The sequence below is a fragment of the Lepeophtheirus salmonis genome, chromosome 7 (assembly GCF_016086655.4).
Source record: "Lepeophtheirus salmonis chromosome 7, UVic_Lsal_1.4, whole genome shotgun sequence".
Lineage (NCBI taxonomy): Eukaryota > Metazoa > Arthropoda > Copepoda > Siphonostomatoida > Caligidae > Lepeophtheirus > Lepeophtheirus salmonis.
In genome coordinates this window covers 6,871,102-6,884,364 of record NC_052137.2, presented here as the reverse complement: position 1 = coordinate 6,884,364, position 13,263 = coordinate 6,871,102, and the positions used below count along the sequence as shown (strand labels likewise).

The 13,263-nt window shown below is 35.2% G+C and overlaps 1 protein-coding gene across 1 annotated transcript; it reads left to right on the top strand.

Moving 5' to 3' along the window:
• The first annotated feature begins 7,850 nt into the window (after positions 1-7,850).
• On the top strand, positions 7,851-12,022 carry LOC139906014 (uncharacterized). Its single transcript, XM_071890101.1, has 2 exons — positions 7,851-10,915; positions 10,976-12,022. Exon 1 carries the CDS (start codon positions 8,415-8,417, stop codon positions 9,408-9,410), a length of 996 nt encoding a protein of 331 aa, XP_071746202.1. The 5' UTR covers positions 7,851-8,414; the 3' UTR covers positions 9,411-10,915; positions 10,976-12,022.
• Positions 12,023-13,263: the final 1,241 nt, after the last annotated feature.

The window sequence follows — 13,263 nt, the reverse complement described above, 5'->3', positions numbered from 1 at the left end:
GTGAGGGTATGACGCAGTTGATCTATTGTTTACGAACACACAGTCTACAAACTCACCTATAATATTATTATATGAACTTATGCAGGGAATGATCAAAACCATATAAAGAATCCATGACGTGTCTATTTGGGAACTAAGTACTATAGTGAAAACAAAAATTGATAAGGGAAGAGTATTTTCGTTGAAGGAACCTGAATAGGTGTTTTCTTATTTTCCAAAGCTATTCTGATTATTATTTTATTCTTGAGAGAACATAGAAGTTTAAAGGGATAATTAGTGCGCGACAGACAAATTGTAATACTGAGATCTCAAAGCTGAGGTAATTTAATGAAACATCATGAGGGCTGAGCTCACGGGTTAAATAAATATGGAATTTTAAGATCGTGCACTTTTTGTAATTGGTACCTCAAAATATTTTTTATTTACTACAAGCCATACTCGGAGTGGAATTGAGGATCGACATTGGAGTAATTCCTACCTAAATCATTGCTAGAACATAGTGGGGCTTGTGTTTATTTTCTTAATAAATTAACTGCTCGCAGTTAATTTATTCAAACGTCATGAAAGCTAAGCTACTCTCTTCCACAACATTATTCAGGTTGACCACGGTTAATCATTGTTTTCTTTTTTAACATAAAGGCGTTTCATATTATTTGAGTCTCTGGTTAAGGTACTCTTCTTCAAAAAAATATTCAAATAGTCAGGGTTGTTTTTTTCATATTATTTTCAACGATGGGTATTTTGATCAAAAGTCCAATTACATGCTACAATTTATTAATAGGTCCAGAAATTTTTAATACCATAAAATAATAACAATAAAACAACTAATTTTTAAAGCCTCAAAAAGTTGGAGTGAGACTCGTACATTTTTAACAATCTCACGCTCTTACGACACACATTACGTTTCTCACGCATCCTCAATCAAAATATCTGATTTATAACTATAATGTCTCAAATGGAAGCTCCCTACCCCTGATATAAAGATCTCAAGAAAAGGTCCAAGTTCCGTTTAATCTTAAGTAAATAAGTTTTGTTATTTGCCTACATTTTTTTTCATTTATCAGAATTTAATTAAAAACTTTAGGAAATGATTGAATGACGTCATACTACGGATGATGATATGCAGAAAGATTAAAAATCTCACAATTAACTGATTTCATAACTTGGGTGGACTGGCGTGGGCCATACAGTGTCGTAACTACCGTATCCCTAAGAAAAGATGCTTGTACGATTTCAACTAACTTTCGGCTTAAATTTTTTTTCCTTGATATTGTTTTTTAAGCACTCTATATATTTTATCTCTAGTGATGCATATCCGGTGTGTTTTTTAGCTGGCCGGTTAATTTTTAATCTGTAAAATAAAGAAGGATTTTTTTTTCTTTAGCAGTTGTCATTATTATTATGTAATTCCTGAGTAGAATAATCTTTTCCTAAATAGATTCAATTATGTTCAAACCCTGTTTGAACGTTCTTGTGCGCTCATAAAAGACGGAGCCCCTGAGGATTTGTTGCAGATTTATGATTGACAGTCCTTGTTGGACTCAAAATAGAATTGTGTATCGACATAGGAGTAATTCTTCCTGGTTTATTCTTGTTGTTTATATCCTTTTCTCCTTCCTCTATTCTAACAGTTGATTGTAGCGGATCTAATAAAACGTCACGAGCAATATTCTTTCTCTCCTCCAAAATATTCTTCAGGTTGATTTTCGGTTTCTTTTTTTAACATGTCCATTCTACACTGGATTTTAATCATTATTTATCTTTATCAAGTCATTATCTTTATTGTACTACGCAACCTGCATACGAAAATAAATTTTAAAAAAAAGCCCAAAATCAGTTGGTAGTTGGCCAATTATTGGACAATCCTTTCCAACTATGGAATTATGATTTAATAATTAATTATTCAGAAGTGTTCGCAGCTCAAGGAAAGCTAATTATAATTAAACCATCAACGTTTAGAACACTGATTAGGGGCAAAAGAAGGTGAAACATTGAGAATTGACAATATAATAGTTGTACTGGATGTTTTTGTGTAAGCAAGGTAATGCCGTGCTATGATTCACAGTAGCTTAACAAGAGCTAATTCTATTTCCAAAAATCATCCTTCATAACTAGTGATGTAAATCGTGTGTTTTTTTCAGCTGGTCCGTTTTTGGAATTGGTACTCCTAAGAATGAATTTTCTTTTCCTTAGCAAAGTTCCTTTCCAAAATAGATTCAATTTATATACAAGACTTGACTCAATATTCGTGTCTGCTCATAAAAGACTCAGAGTAACTGTGAGAATTTGTTGCCGAGTTATAATTATAAGTCCTTGTTGGATTCAGAGTAGAATTGGGGTCGAAATCGGAGTAATTCTTACCAATGTCATTGCTTATTACCTTCTTCCACTTGTGGGTTAAAGGAAGGAGGAGTAAATTATGAATTATTATTTAACAGCACATAAATATATTTATTTATCTTAATTAGAAACTTAAATATATATACTATCTTTTTCCTATTTACAAAATTATATTGTTTTTCTTCAATTTTAGTTATGTCCCGGTATTTTCCAATAACTGAGGAAAGATCGGTCCGGTCCAAGTGACGCCCCACCCTCCCCCTTTTGCAGCTGATTGTAGCTGATCTCCTCCAAAACATTCTTCAAATTGTCAGGGTTATCATTTTTGATTTTCTCTTTCTTTTTTTTTACATGCCCATTATACACACGATTTTCATCACTATTCATAATGCTCATATGGAGAAAAGAAGGATGAGGATAGGATGTACGACTAGTTTTTCATCCACTCTCAACATCGACTGTCTAAAAGGGAATTGTTACATTTGAAAAACACATATGGTTGCTGCTGTCTTTTATATTTTTCTTGTTGCCAACTGTTGATTAATACAAATAGTATAGTCTTAATTATTATATACATTGACAATACACTCCATCTTTGTTTATTTCAAAAGTGAATTATTGTTTGTTAACTTAATTTGTTTACTTATGGACTTTATATTACTACAGCTAAGTATATCAGCGCCATTTTGTAAATGTTTTTTTTTTTTTTTTTTAAAGTTTGCTCATGTTCTATTGAGTAGCCTTGGAATATGGAATTTTAAATATACATATGTATAAGCGAAATCATCACAGACTTGATGTATCTACATATATGTTTTAAAATTTAACGACCATCAATTAAATGTAAATGTCCTTATTTATGAGTCATGCCTTGATGAGCGATCATTAATATACAAGGGTGGTCTGAAAAGTTTACGGCCTTACCGTGAACATGGAAGCACTCGTAGATAAAATTTAAATTTAGTCACATCTATCTGGAGTCTTTTGACAGGACACACCAAAGTTTGCCTCCATTTCGGAGGCATGAGTGTTAGTGAGTTTTTTTGAGAAAATGGACAAAAACTGGTTTTTTCGGATGGAAAAATGATGGTGACTGTTTTTTGGGCTAGCATGGAGTTATTGAAGTGAAAAAACGCCAAGTACTATTTGGAAAGGTTACAGAGATGGGGCCATGACTGGAAGATCCGTCTAGAGTTGACTATGTTGAAAAATAATTTAAAAAAGTCAGGGAAAATGTATTATATCTGTATTAGGTAGGAAACTTTCCAGACCGTACGTATGTTGTCATATATGTAGTCACATATAGCCAGCGTAAAGGATATTTTAACTTTATAAAAGGTATCATTTTCCAAATAGGCTAGGCAGGGCACGGCCGCCGTTAAAAGTAGCCACTTGCCATTTTTTTTATTAGCCCAGAATAGCACATATTGTTGTGTCTTGACGAGGTTGAGGAGACACAAACTATTTAAACCAATGAATCCAGGATGACCGAGAGAAATGAGGAAAGGAAAGACGTGGAGGAATAAAACAAAGGTTATTTAATAGGAACAATTATATTCTTATTAATACAAAAACCTACTCTGATACATACATAAAATACACGACTATTTATACTTAAAACGAGGTAAAAGACTGTACTTTACACATATACAAGAAAATAAGAGAAGAGAACAAGGGGGAAGGAAACACGAATACATTACACATATATTGGATCATTTTTAAACTATTATAGAGGCATTTTTACTTTAAAATAATGTTAATTTTGAGAATACAAAAAGGAAATATTACGGGCGAGGGATTTCAAATCCGGAACAAGTTTAGAAGTCAATGTCTTCATATCCCTGACATTGATGTTTTAGAAAGTGTGCTCATCAGATTTAGCTGACAAAGCTGTAAGATTGAAAAACAAAATGTTGGGATGTCCTCCAAATACGAACGCCGTGCGGCTATTATTGTGTGCCTCTATGTCGGGCACACACCCAAGGTCGCAAATAACTCCATAGATAATTATGCTAAATACCTTTAATTGATTTTAACAGATTCGGTGTCATGCTGTAATTTTAAAATGGAGCAATTTATCCAGTAATTGGAACTGGATTTATTCAGGAAAACCCAACATTTTAAAGACTTTTGTATTTTGAGCATATGGGTTTTTTTTAACTATGCGGACCTGAACCCATTGAACTTAATTGTAAGTGAAGTGTAACTTAATGGACAACACACGTGTGATAAATTATTCTCCTGAACTCAATATTCGTAGGTTTGCGTCTCTGTCACCCTAGAGAGGATTTTTTTTTATTTGTATATGTACTACTAAGACAATTCCAAGATCCCGATAGAAAAAATGTAATACAACGGTTAATGTTTACTTATACTTAATCAGTGCAACTCCATCTCGCCAATAAAGGAACATCAAAAAAAGGATAAATATGGTTGACTCCTTGTAAGCTTCCATTCGAAAGGCAGGTGACAACATAGACCAGGAGCTATCATTAAGCCCTGTGCCAGGCTCAGGGCTAGATTGGAGGCTATGGGTAAAGCTGGAGGTGGTTGGTTTGAGGGATTGCCTTCACTATAGACCCCGTTACATGTTAGAGGAAAAGATTTGTCAATGCCTAAATTACTTTTGGGAAATATACATTATCCTTTAATTTTCCAAATTTAAAATGCCCACCCAGTATATTTAACTTCAAAATCACCCATAGTATTAGCTTTTAAGGTATATTCGACGTATGAGACGTTGACACAAGACTAGCCGATCGTTTTACCAGCCACAGGCTAGTAAACTAACGTGGTTGTCGAGCCCTGGGCTAGAGTGACCATATTTTGACAATCATTTAATTTAAGTTAAAATTTTAATAATTTTGTATTTATTTTGGATCTTGTTTTTCTAAAATAAAATAAAAATTGATTGTAATTAAATCGAAATAAATTGGAAAAAAGAAAACCTATCCCTGGGGAGTACGGTTTGTCACCAATATAGAAAGTGATACTAATTAGTTGTATTTTTTAGCGTGTCTGTTTTTTTAGAGTTAGCAACAACCTACAGAGTGAATTTTATTTTTCTAAGCTATTATCGTTATTATTTAATTCATAAAAGGTAAACTGCCTTTTTAACTACATACAAGCTATCATTGATGCATACAAAACCGGATTGAACATATGTGTCTACTTATAAAAGACGGAGAGTAATCCTGAGGATTTGTTGCGGAGTGATAATTGCAAGTCCTTGTTGGACTCAGAGTAGAATTGGAGGTTGACATTGGGAAGTCATTTATACCTTTGTACTTCTTTATCCCCCCCTTGTCACAGCTGCATGTATCTGACTCCCTGTATCTATCAAGAACCTTCACAAAAAGAATACTTATTGAGGTACATTGGAGCAGTATCTTAATTAAGAGATGATTGTGTCCCTCAAAACTGAAATATAAATACAAACATATATGGTGTGTCCACATAAAATTTCTGTCAATTATAAAGTAATTATTCAAATTTGTGGGGAGATTTAAGATACTCATCAACTTTAGCTATAGTTTGAAATCATTAATTGATTTAAGGGACTTATATTGCCCCTAATATGCCCCTTTTCAAATAAAATCAACCAATATATCATTTTTTTATCATGAAAATCGATTTTCGCGTCTTTAAGTGCAATTTGTGACACAACCAATGAGTTAATAAGAATGAATTGTATAAAGGGATTGGTGATAATTAGTCCGAGAATTATCGATGTAATTCAGATTCAATTTTGAGAAAAATCATTATAGCTTGCTTTTGTGTTGATTGGTCACATATTTGAGCGTTAAAAGATACATCAAAAATACATTAAATATTTGTATGGATATACTCACACCCTGGGTTTGTATTATCTATTATTGTTATTGTGGAAAATGGAGGACGTTCTTTATCTGAGCTTATGTTCAATTGTATTCCTATATTTTTACTCTCAAAATATTTTTTATATTTTCTTGTCCACTTATTTATCTGGACAATATGGACAAAAATATTACAAATACATATATAAATTTATACTTATTTGTAAGGTTTTTCTGAATATACTCGTGCTAGGTCATTTCATTCTGAGTAAATTCATACCATGTCTTTTCTTTCCCCGTAAATTTAGTCTCTTTAAAATTCATTCCCGGACATTTCATTCCCACTTTCATTATTGATATTTAGTGACGTCATACGGTTTCAATCCAGATTTGAACTTAAAGTAGGTGAGAGTAATTTATCATGGAGTACGGAGTGAGATGTTCGTGCAAAGTTACTTACTATTTACGTAGATCTGAACTGTGATTAAAAGAACGTAAGAGAAAACTGAATGATGACATTGATGAGAGGGAGTAGAAATATTGATAGACGATTGCAGGGAAGAGTAATGACGTCATTTACTTCTACTTCCCTAGGTATGAACAATATCCACAGATCGGGATTCCATTCCTACTCACTAATACTTATTCATGATGACGTCATTTCTAATCCATAAACACCATAAATCCTTCATATCCGTCTCCCATTCATCACTACTCATCACTAAAGCTGGGCTGTTTGGTCAAATAAATTACTGTTTTGAGACTAGAAAAGGAAAACAGTTTGTAGAATTTCCCTTTTTTCTTATTTATTCATTCTTTGTCGAATTATTGTTGTGCTAACATCTCCTCAAAGAATCTATTGTTCACCGAGTACTTTTGATTTTATACAATAAAATTAGTAAAATGCAGAAAAAAGTTTCCCCCTACGCCTGGATTGAAATTAATGGAGGCCATGAAATTTGGAGCTACATACTGGACGACAACAAAATATTTCGTCGAATATGCCAGTGTAAGTACTCTTACAGCCCCCCATCCATAGTCAAACGAAACTTAATGTTCTCGTCCAGATCAAGAATATGAATGCATACGAACAAAATTTGAGTCATGATGATTCTGACAACTTTAACACCGACCTCTTAAAGATGCTAGCTTCCTTTAATATACCTTTTTTGCCGTGGAGACCCCCATTTTCTCAAAGTTTAGGAATAAATATGCCGATAGAACCGTCCCTAGTAGAAGGGCTCTACATAGATTAATGGAGGTTGTTAGCAAGGATGTCCAGGGCCGTACGTCAGTATTGCGCTTTGTCCGCTTCAGCGGACCAAAAAAAACAACAACCTTACTCAACCGTCCACCAATCATATAGGTATGTAAATATAGATGAATTAAGTCATAATTAATTATTAAAATCTATTATATATATGTAACTTATGACCAACTCATAATAGTACTGAGTCATTATAATAAAATTACATATTTGTAGCACGTCCACCCAAAAGGAAGCTAGATAATTTTTCTCAAAATTGAACATGGAATACATTTTCCAACAAATTATAGTTCATTTAAATGAAAAAATGATTCTGATTAATCCTTTGGAGGCACCACAAATTGTACTTAAAGTAGCCAAAATTCACCGGCACATTTATAGAATTAGTAAATTAATAAATCATATCTCTAAGACAATACTGGGGCCAAATTAAGTCAAATAGATAAAACGGAGGTTTTAAACTACAGTTAACACTCTCGGGTATCTCAATTCATCGCAGAAATTTGAATTCAAATCCTGTAATTTACCGTAATATCTCTTTCAAATATTGCCTGTCATTTTATAAATATAAATGATTGAACCTTTGAATATAAAACGCGTTTTCCGCTTCCCGTGATACATTTCTGATAATTAATAAATTACTGCAATTATTTCAAGAGTACTTTACAGCCAAAAATAAAAAACAAAGACGCACACAACATTTTTCGTATGGATTTAAAGTACTTCACATTGAGTGGATATTTGAGTTAGATATTACGTTTAACGTTACTGGTTGCAAATGTGAAGTACTTTACAGCCAAAAAAAAAAAAAAAAAAAAAAAAAAGACGCACACAACATTTTTCGTATGGAGTACTCTTGAAATATTTAAGAGCGTGAGAATTTGTTTCATTGAATACAAGATAAATTAAATTATTACTGCTTAAAAGGGACATAAATAATAGTTATGTACTTTTTAGAGTGGATTGTTGCAGTAATTTATTAATTATCAGAAATGTATCACGGGAAGCGGAAAACGCATTTTAACAGAGAGTTGGTGATTTGTTCTATCTGTCAGAAGGAAATACAGAAGGACAACTTTAATGATCACAAAGTTAAACTCCATAAGAATGACCCCAGCTGCAAGTATCAAGTGAAAATTGATCATAAGAAGCAGAAAACATTGAACTTTGCTGTTAAGAAAACTTCCTCTGCTACATCCTCATCCTCAGTCACTGCCTCCTCCTGTCCCGATGACCCTGCTCCAGTTGAGGCCTTACTGCCTGAACCAAGATCTGAAAAGTCCGTTTCTGCTGAAGAGAAAGTTACTGCAGACACAGAAAATAATGGCGACTCATCAAATTACCCCAGCGGACGGATTTCTCATGGAATAAGACTTCCTAATCTCGATATCGGACCAATCTTCTCTCCCGAGCAGCTCTCTGTAGTCAACAACAACAATATTCCCTCTGCAGAGGACTCTGAGACTAGCGACAATGTCCAGGGAGGTGAGAAGAGCAAGACTGAGGAGATGGAGTTTGTGGACGGAGGCCCAGAGTACCCTGTCGTCTTCACGAGCCAGCTGGGTGACCCGATACTTACCGGGAGGGAGCCAAAGCGGAAGGACATCCAGACCAGAACCAGAGTGGAGACTGAGCGGGAAACTGTGCCTAAAGTCGAGAAAGATCATCCTCTACAGCCCAAGTTACAAACATACAGTCCTCAGATAGATGACAAATACTCCAGAGACTTTCAATATGATTGGTTCCGTAAGTTCCCGTGGCTAGAATATGACGAGGTTGAAAAGTCAGCCAAGTGTTTCGCCTGTTCCAAATTTTCCATTTCCAACCTTGGGAAATTTGAGTTCAAAACATGGAAAAACAGTTCCTCGTTGAAAGTTCATTCTAACAAAAAAAAAACACAAACTGTCGATGGAAAAGTGGATCAATTTCCTCACATCAAAGAGAAAGAATACCTCGGTTCTCGGCCATGTTCAGTCTCAACATGCTGAGGAAGTCGTGAAGTGGCGAGCTTAGTTGAGGTATCTTTTCCAAACTGTTGGGTTCCTCGCAAAGCAAGGATTGGCTTTTAGGGGCGATTCCGAAACAAGAGAAAAGTTGACAGAATCTAATGAAAACAATCGAGGAAACTTCTTGGAGCTTTTGTCCCTGCGTTCACACGACAATCATATTCTCAAAGATAAACTGGAGGCCGAAGTCAAAAAATTTGGTTCAGCTGGGGAGGTTTTGCCAAATGGACTTCACCTGACATCCAAAATGAGCTGATAGAGATTATAGCATCCAAAGTGACGGAAAATATAATTGAAGATGTCAAGACTTGTGCCGGCGATGATGACTACTGGTTCTCTGTGATTGTTGATGAGACATCAGATATGTCAAACACGGAGCAGTTCAGTCTGTCACTGGGATATCTGACGAGTGAAGGCATCAAGAAAGAGAGCTTCCTCAAGTTTGTAAAAGTTACCCAGACTGACGGCAAATATTCGTTTGAGAAGCTTCACGAGGCTGTCAAGGATCTCGGCCTTAACCCCGCCCGCACTGTCTCCCTGGCCGCGGACGGTGCCTCCAACATATCCGGCATCAAGAAGGGTCTTGCCGCCAGGTGGAAGGAAGCAGCCCACTGTGTGTCTACATCCACTGCTACGCCCATGTCCTCAATCTTGTAGTCAAGGATCTTCTCTCAGATATAACCCTGTTGAGAAATACAATGGGGACAGTACAAATTTTATACAACTTCATTGAAGGGTCACCAAAGAGGTCAGCAATCTACAAGTCGGTGAAGATAACAAGTAAAGATGAGGAGCATGCCAAGGTGATGACCCTGAAGAACCAGTCTGCTACCCGCTGGAGTCTCCGCTACGATGCTGTACACGCTGTATCTCTAGGGATGGTCAGAATCATGAAGACCCTCATAATAATGAGAAAAGATAAAGATACATTGTCGAGTTCAACAGCAACTTCTCTGCTCAACAGCATCTTTAGTCACGAATTTGTTTTCGGCATTGAACTGTTGAAAACACTCCTCAGACACACATCTAGCTTGTCAGATGAACTTCAAGGCAGAAAGGTTGACCTAACAAAGGCCCGGAAACACGTCAACCTAGTGATTAGGACTCTTGAAGATCTTAAGGATGAGAAAATCTTTGAATCAATCTGGAAACTTGCTGAGTTGAAGTCGTCTGAGATGGAATCAGTATTTGACCAGGAGGACTCAATTGATTTGGAATTCAAGGAGGCGAAGATTCCAAGGAGAATAAAGTGGAAAGGAACAACTGAATCCTACTTCCGTGAAACACATTTTGATGTTGCAATCAATAAGATTGTATTAGAGCTTGAGAGCAGATTTGCCACCGACGATACAAACATCACAATGGATCTCATTGCAATCGTCAATGACAGTGAAGTGGAGATCTGTGTCATTGAGCGTGTCGCCAAGCACTACAGACTTGAACTCGAGCAGCTCCAGTCAGACCATGCAATCTTCCAGCAATTCAAGGTTAATATTATAATGTTTTATTTTGCATTATATGTTTAAAATTTATGTTTCTCTTGGCAGATATTGACACAGAAGACATGGTTTCGTCACAAATTGCTGCGGAGTTAATAAGCTCGGGAGTGTTCCGCCTGATGCCGGAGCTATACAAGGTGATCGTTATCCTGGCCTCAATGCCCATCAGCAGCTGTGAGGCGGAGCGGTCATTCTCCTGTCTCAGAAGGCTCAAGAACCACATGAGGACCACCATGGACCAGGAGAGGCTCTCCTCCCTCACCCTCTTGAACATGGACAGGGCGATGGTGGACAAGGTGCTGCATGAAGACATGGACAGTTTGATTGACACCTTTGCGTCAAGGAAAGAGAGGAAAAACTTCTTCTTCTAATCATGATAAAAAACACATGCATTTTTTCTTCATTATTTTCAAACACATCACCACGTATACATGCGAGTTAAGAACATCAAGACTTGTGAACATAATTTATTTTCTGTCGATGCAACCGTTTCATGGTATATTATAATCTCGTTCATTATCTTCATCCGTTATTATTTTAAAAATATTTAAGGAGGTTTAAATTGTTTGACTTAATTGTGTAGTTCAAAAATTTTCTCTCATTCTTGCACCGTGCATTTTATACTCCATTATACTCCTTCCTTTATGAATAGGTCGGCATTGACTTTCCGTCTAGAGTTTTTCCTTTTCATTTTATTTTTCCCAATGTTTGCCTGAAGAAAATAGTGGTCAGACAGTCCATTGGACGATATTCTTGCACGATTTAATCTATGCTGTAGCATTTGCCCTGTTTAAATATCCCACGTTCACCACTGAAAATCAACCGTTCACCCTTGTAAAGCGGACCGAAAAATCTTCCTGACATACGGCACTGAGGATGTCATCTCTTTAATTAAAGGGAATATTGGAGATAAGGATATTTTCATAGCTGTTGATGAGACTAAAGACAACCGGGAACGATCAATGACACCTATATTAATGGGTCATTTGGATGGCTGATGACTAACTAACTAATGGATGACTTTTGGATGACGTTTTGGATGACTCCATAACGTGACTGAGCTTGCACGTAAAGAATTCCCAAAGACAAACGAGCTCATTTAAAAAAAAAAAAAAAAAAATGTTTGCAGTTGATTACAATTTCAATAACTTCGAAGTAATCAAGGAATATTTAAACAACCTTAATGAAAACATCAACGGTCGTTAAAGCTTAGGAGATTATAAATGATGAAATTATTTATGAAGAAGTGTCAATAATTAGTCATAATTTCAACCTAATTACCAAGGCCATTACTGCGTTAGAAGGAATACTCCCTTTACTTGTTAGCTTGACTATTGTTGAACATTTACGTGTCGATTTCAAGCTATATCCGTTCAAAACAAAATTAAATACATTTTAGATGAAAAACCAGCGTACAACGATTTGCGAGACCTAGCAAATTCTGAGGAGACAATTTACAGAAACACACCTATTGTAAATTGTTACTTAAAGATGATTTTCAGTATATTGAGAGCCTTTCATAAAAAAATAAGATCCTTTTCATCAGTAAAATGTGTCAGGAACAAGCTAATTATAAAATGGAATATAAAAATATTAGATTCGTAAGAGTAAGTATTTATCAAATAACTCTTTTAAGAATAAATTACATTTATTCCTCAATAGAGTAATATGGTCAAGAACAACAGCATGAATGGTCTCAAAGGGGGTCTTAGCATCAAATAGTGTGCAAATAATTTGTCTAACATCAGTTTCATCGTGTAAAGACATGGCTAAGTTATTATTGATGTATTAAAATATGCAAAAGGATTAAGGATTAGCATATGGCTAAATGTTCATAAGGTGTTAAAGAACTAAATTAATATGGTCAAGAACAACAGTATAAATGGTGTTGTCAAAGGGTGTCCTAGCTTCAAACAGTGTGCAAAGAGTTTGTCTAACATCATTTTCTTCGGGTTAAGAATTGGGTATGCTCCATGGATTCCAACATGTCGAAATATTTAAGATAAGTATTAGTCGTTTTAAATACTGAACATATTATTATACTTTTTATTTTCATAGCTTTACAAATTACTTGGATGACGAAAAATGAGGATTCTACATGGAATTTGAAGTATGATAGGAAAAAAACGGATTTTATTTCTATTCATAATTAGTATTTTTTTTTTTGTATAAATGTCTCATTATTTTTGTACATTTATAACTTACGTTTGTCCCAAGGCTAATAGAAATAAAAGGTTAGACCATTATGTAATCGTTCTTGCTGGAATTTTCAATCTGATGTATTGTATCAACTACTGGGCATGATGGGCAGATTTTGACAAAACATGTAATCACTC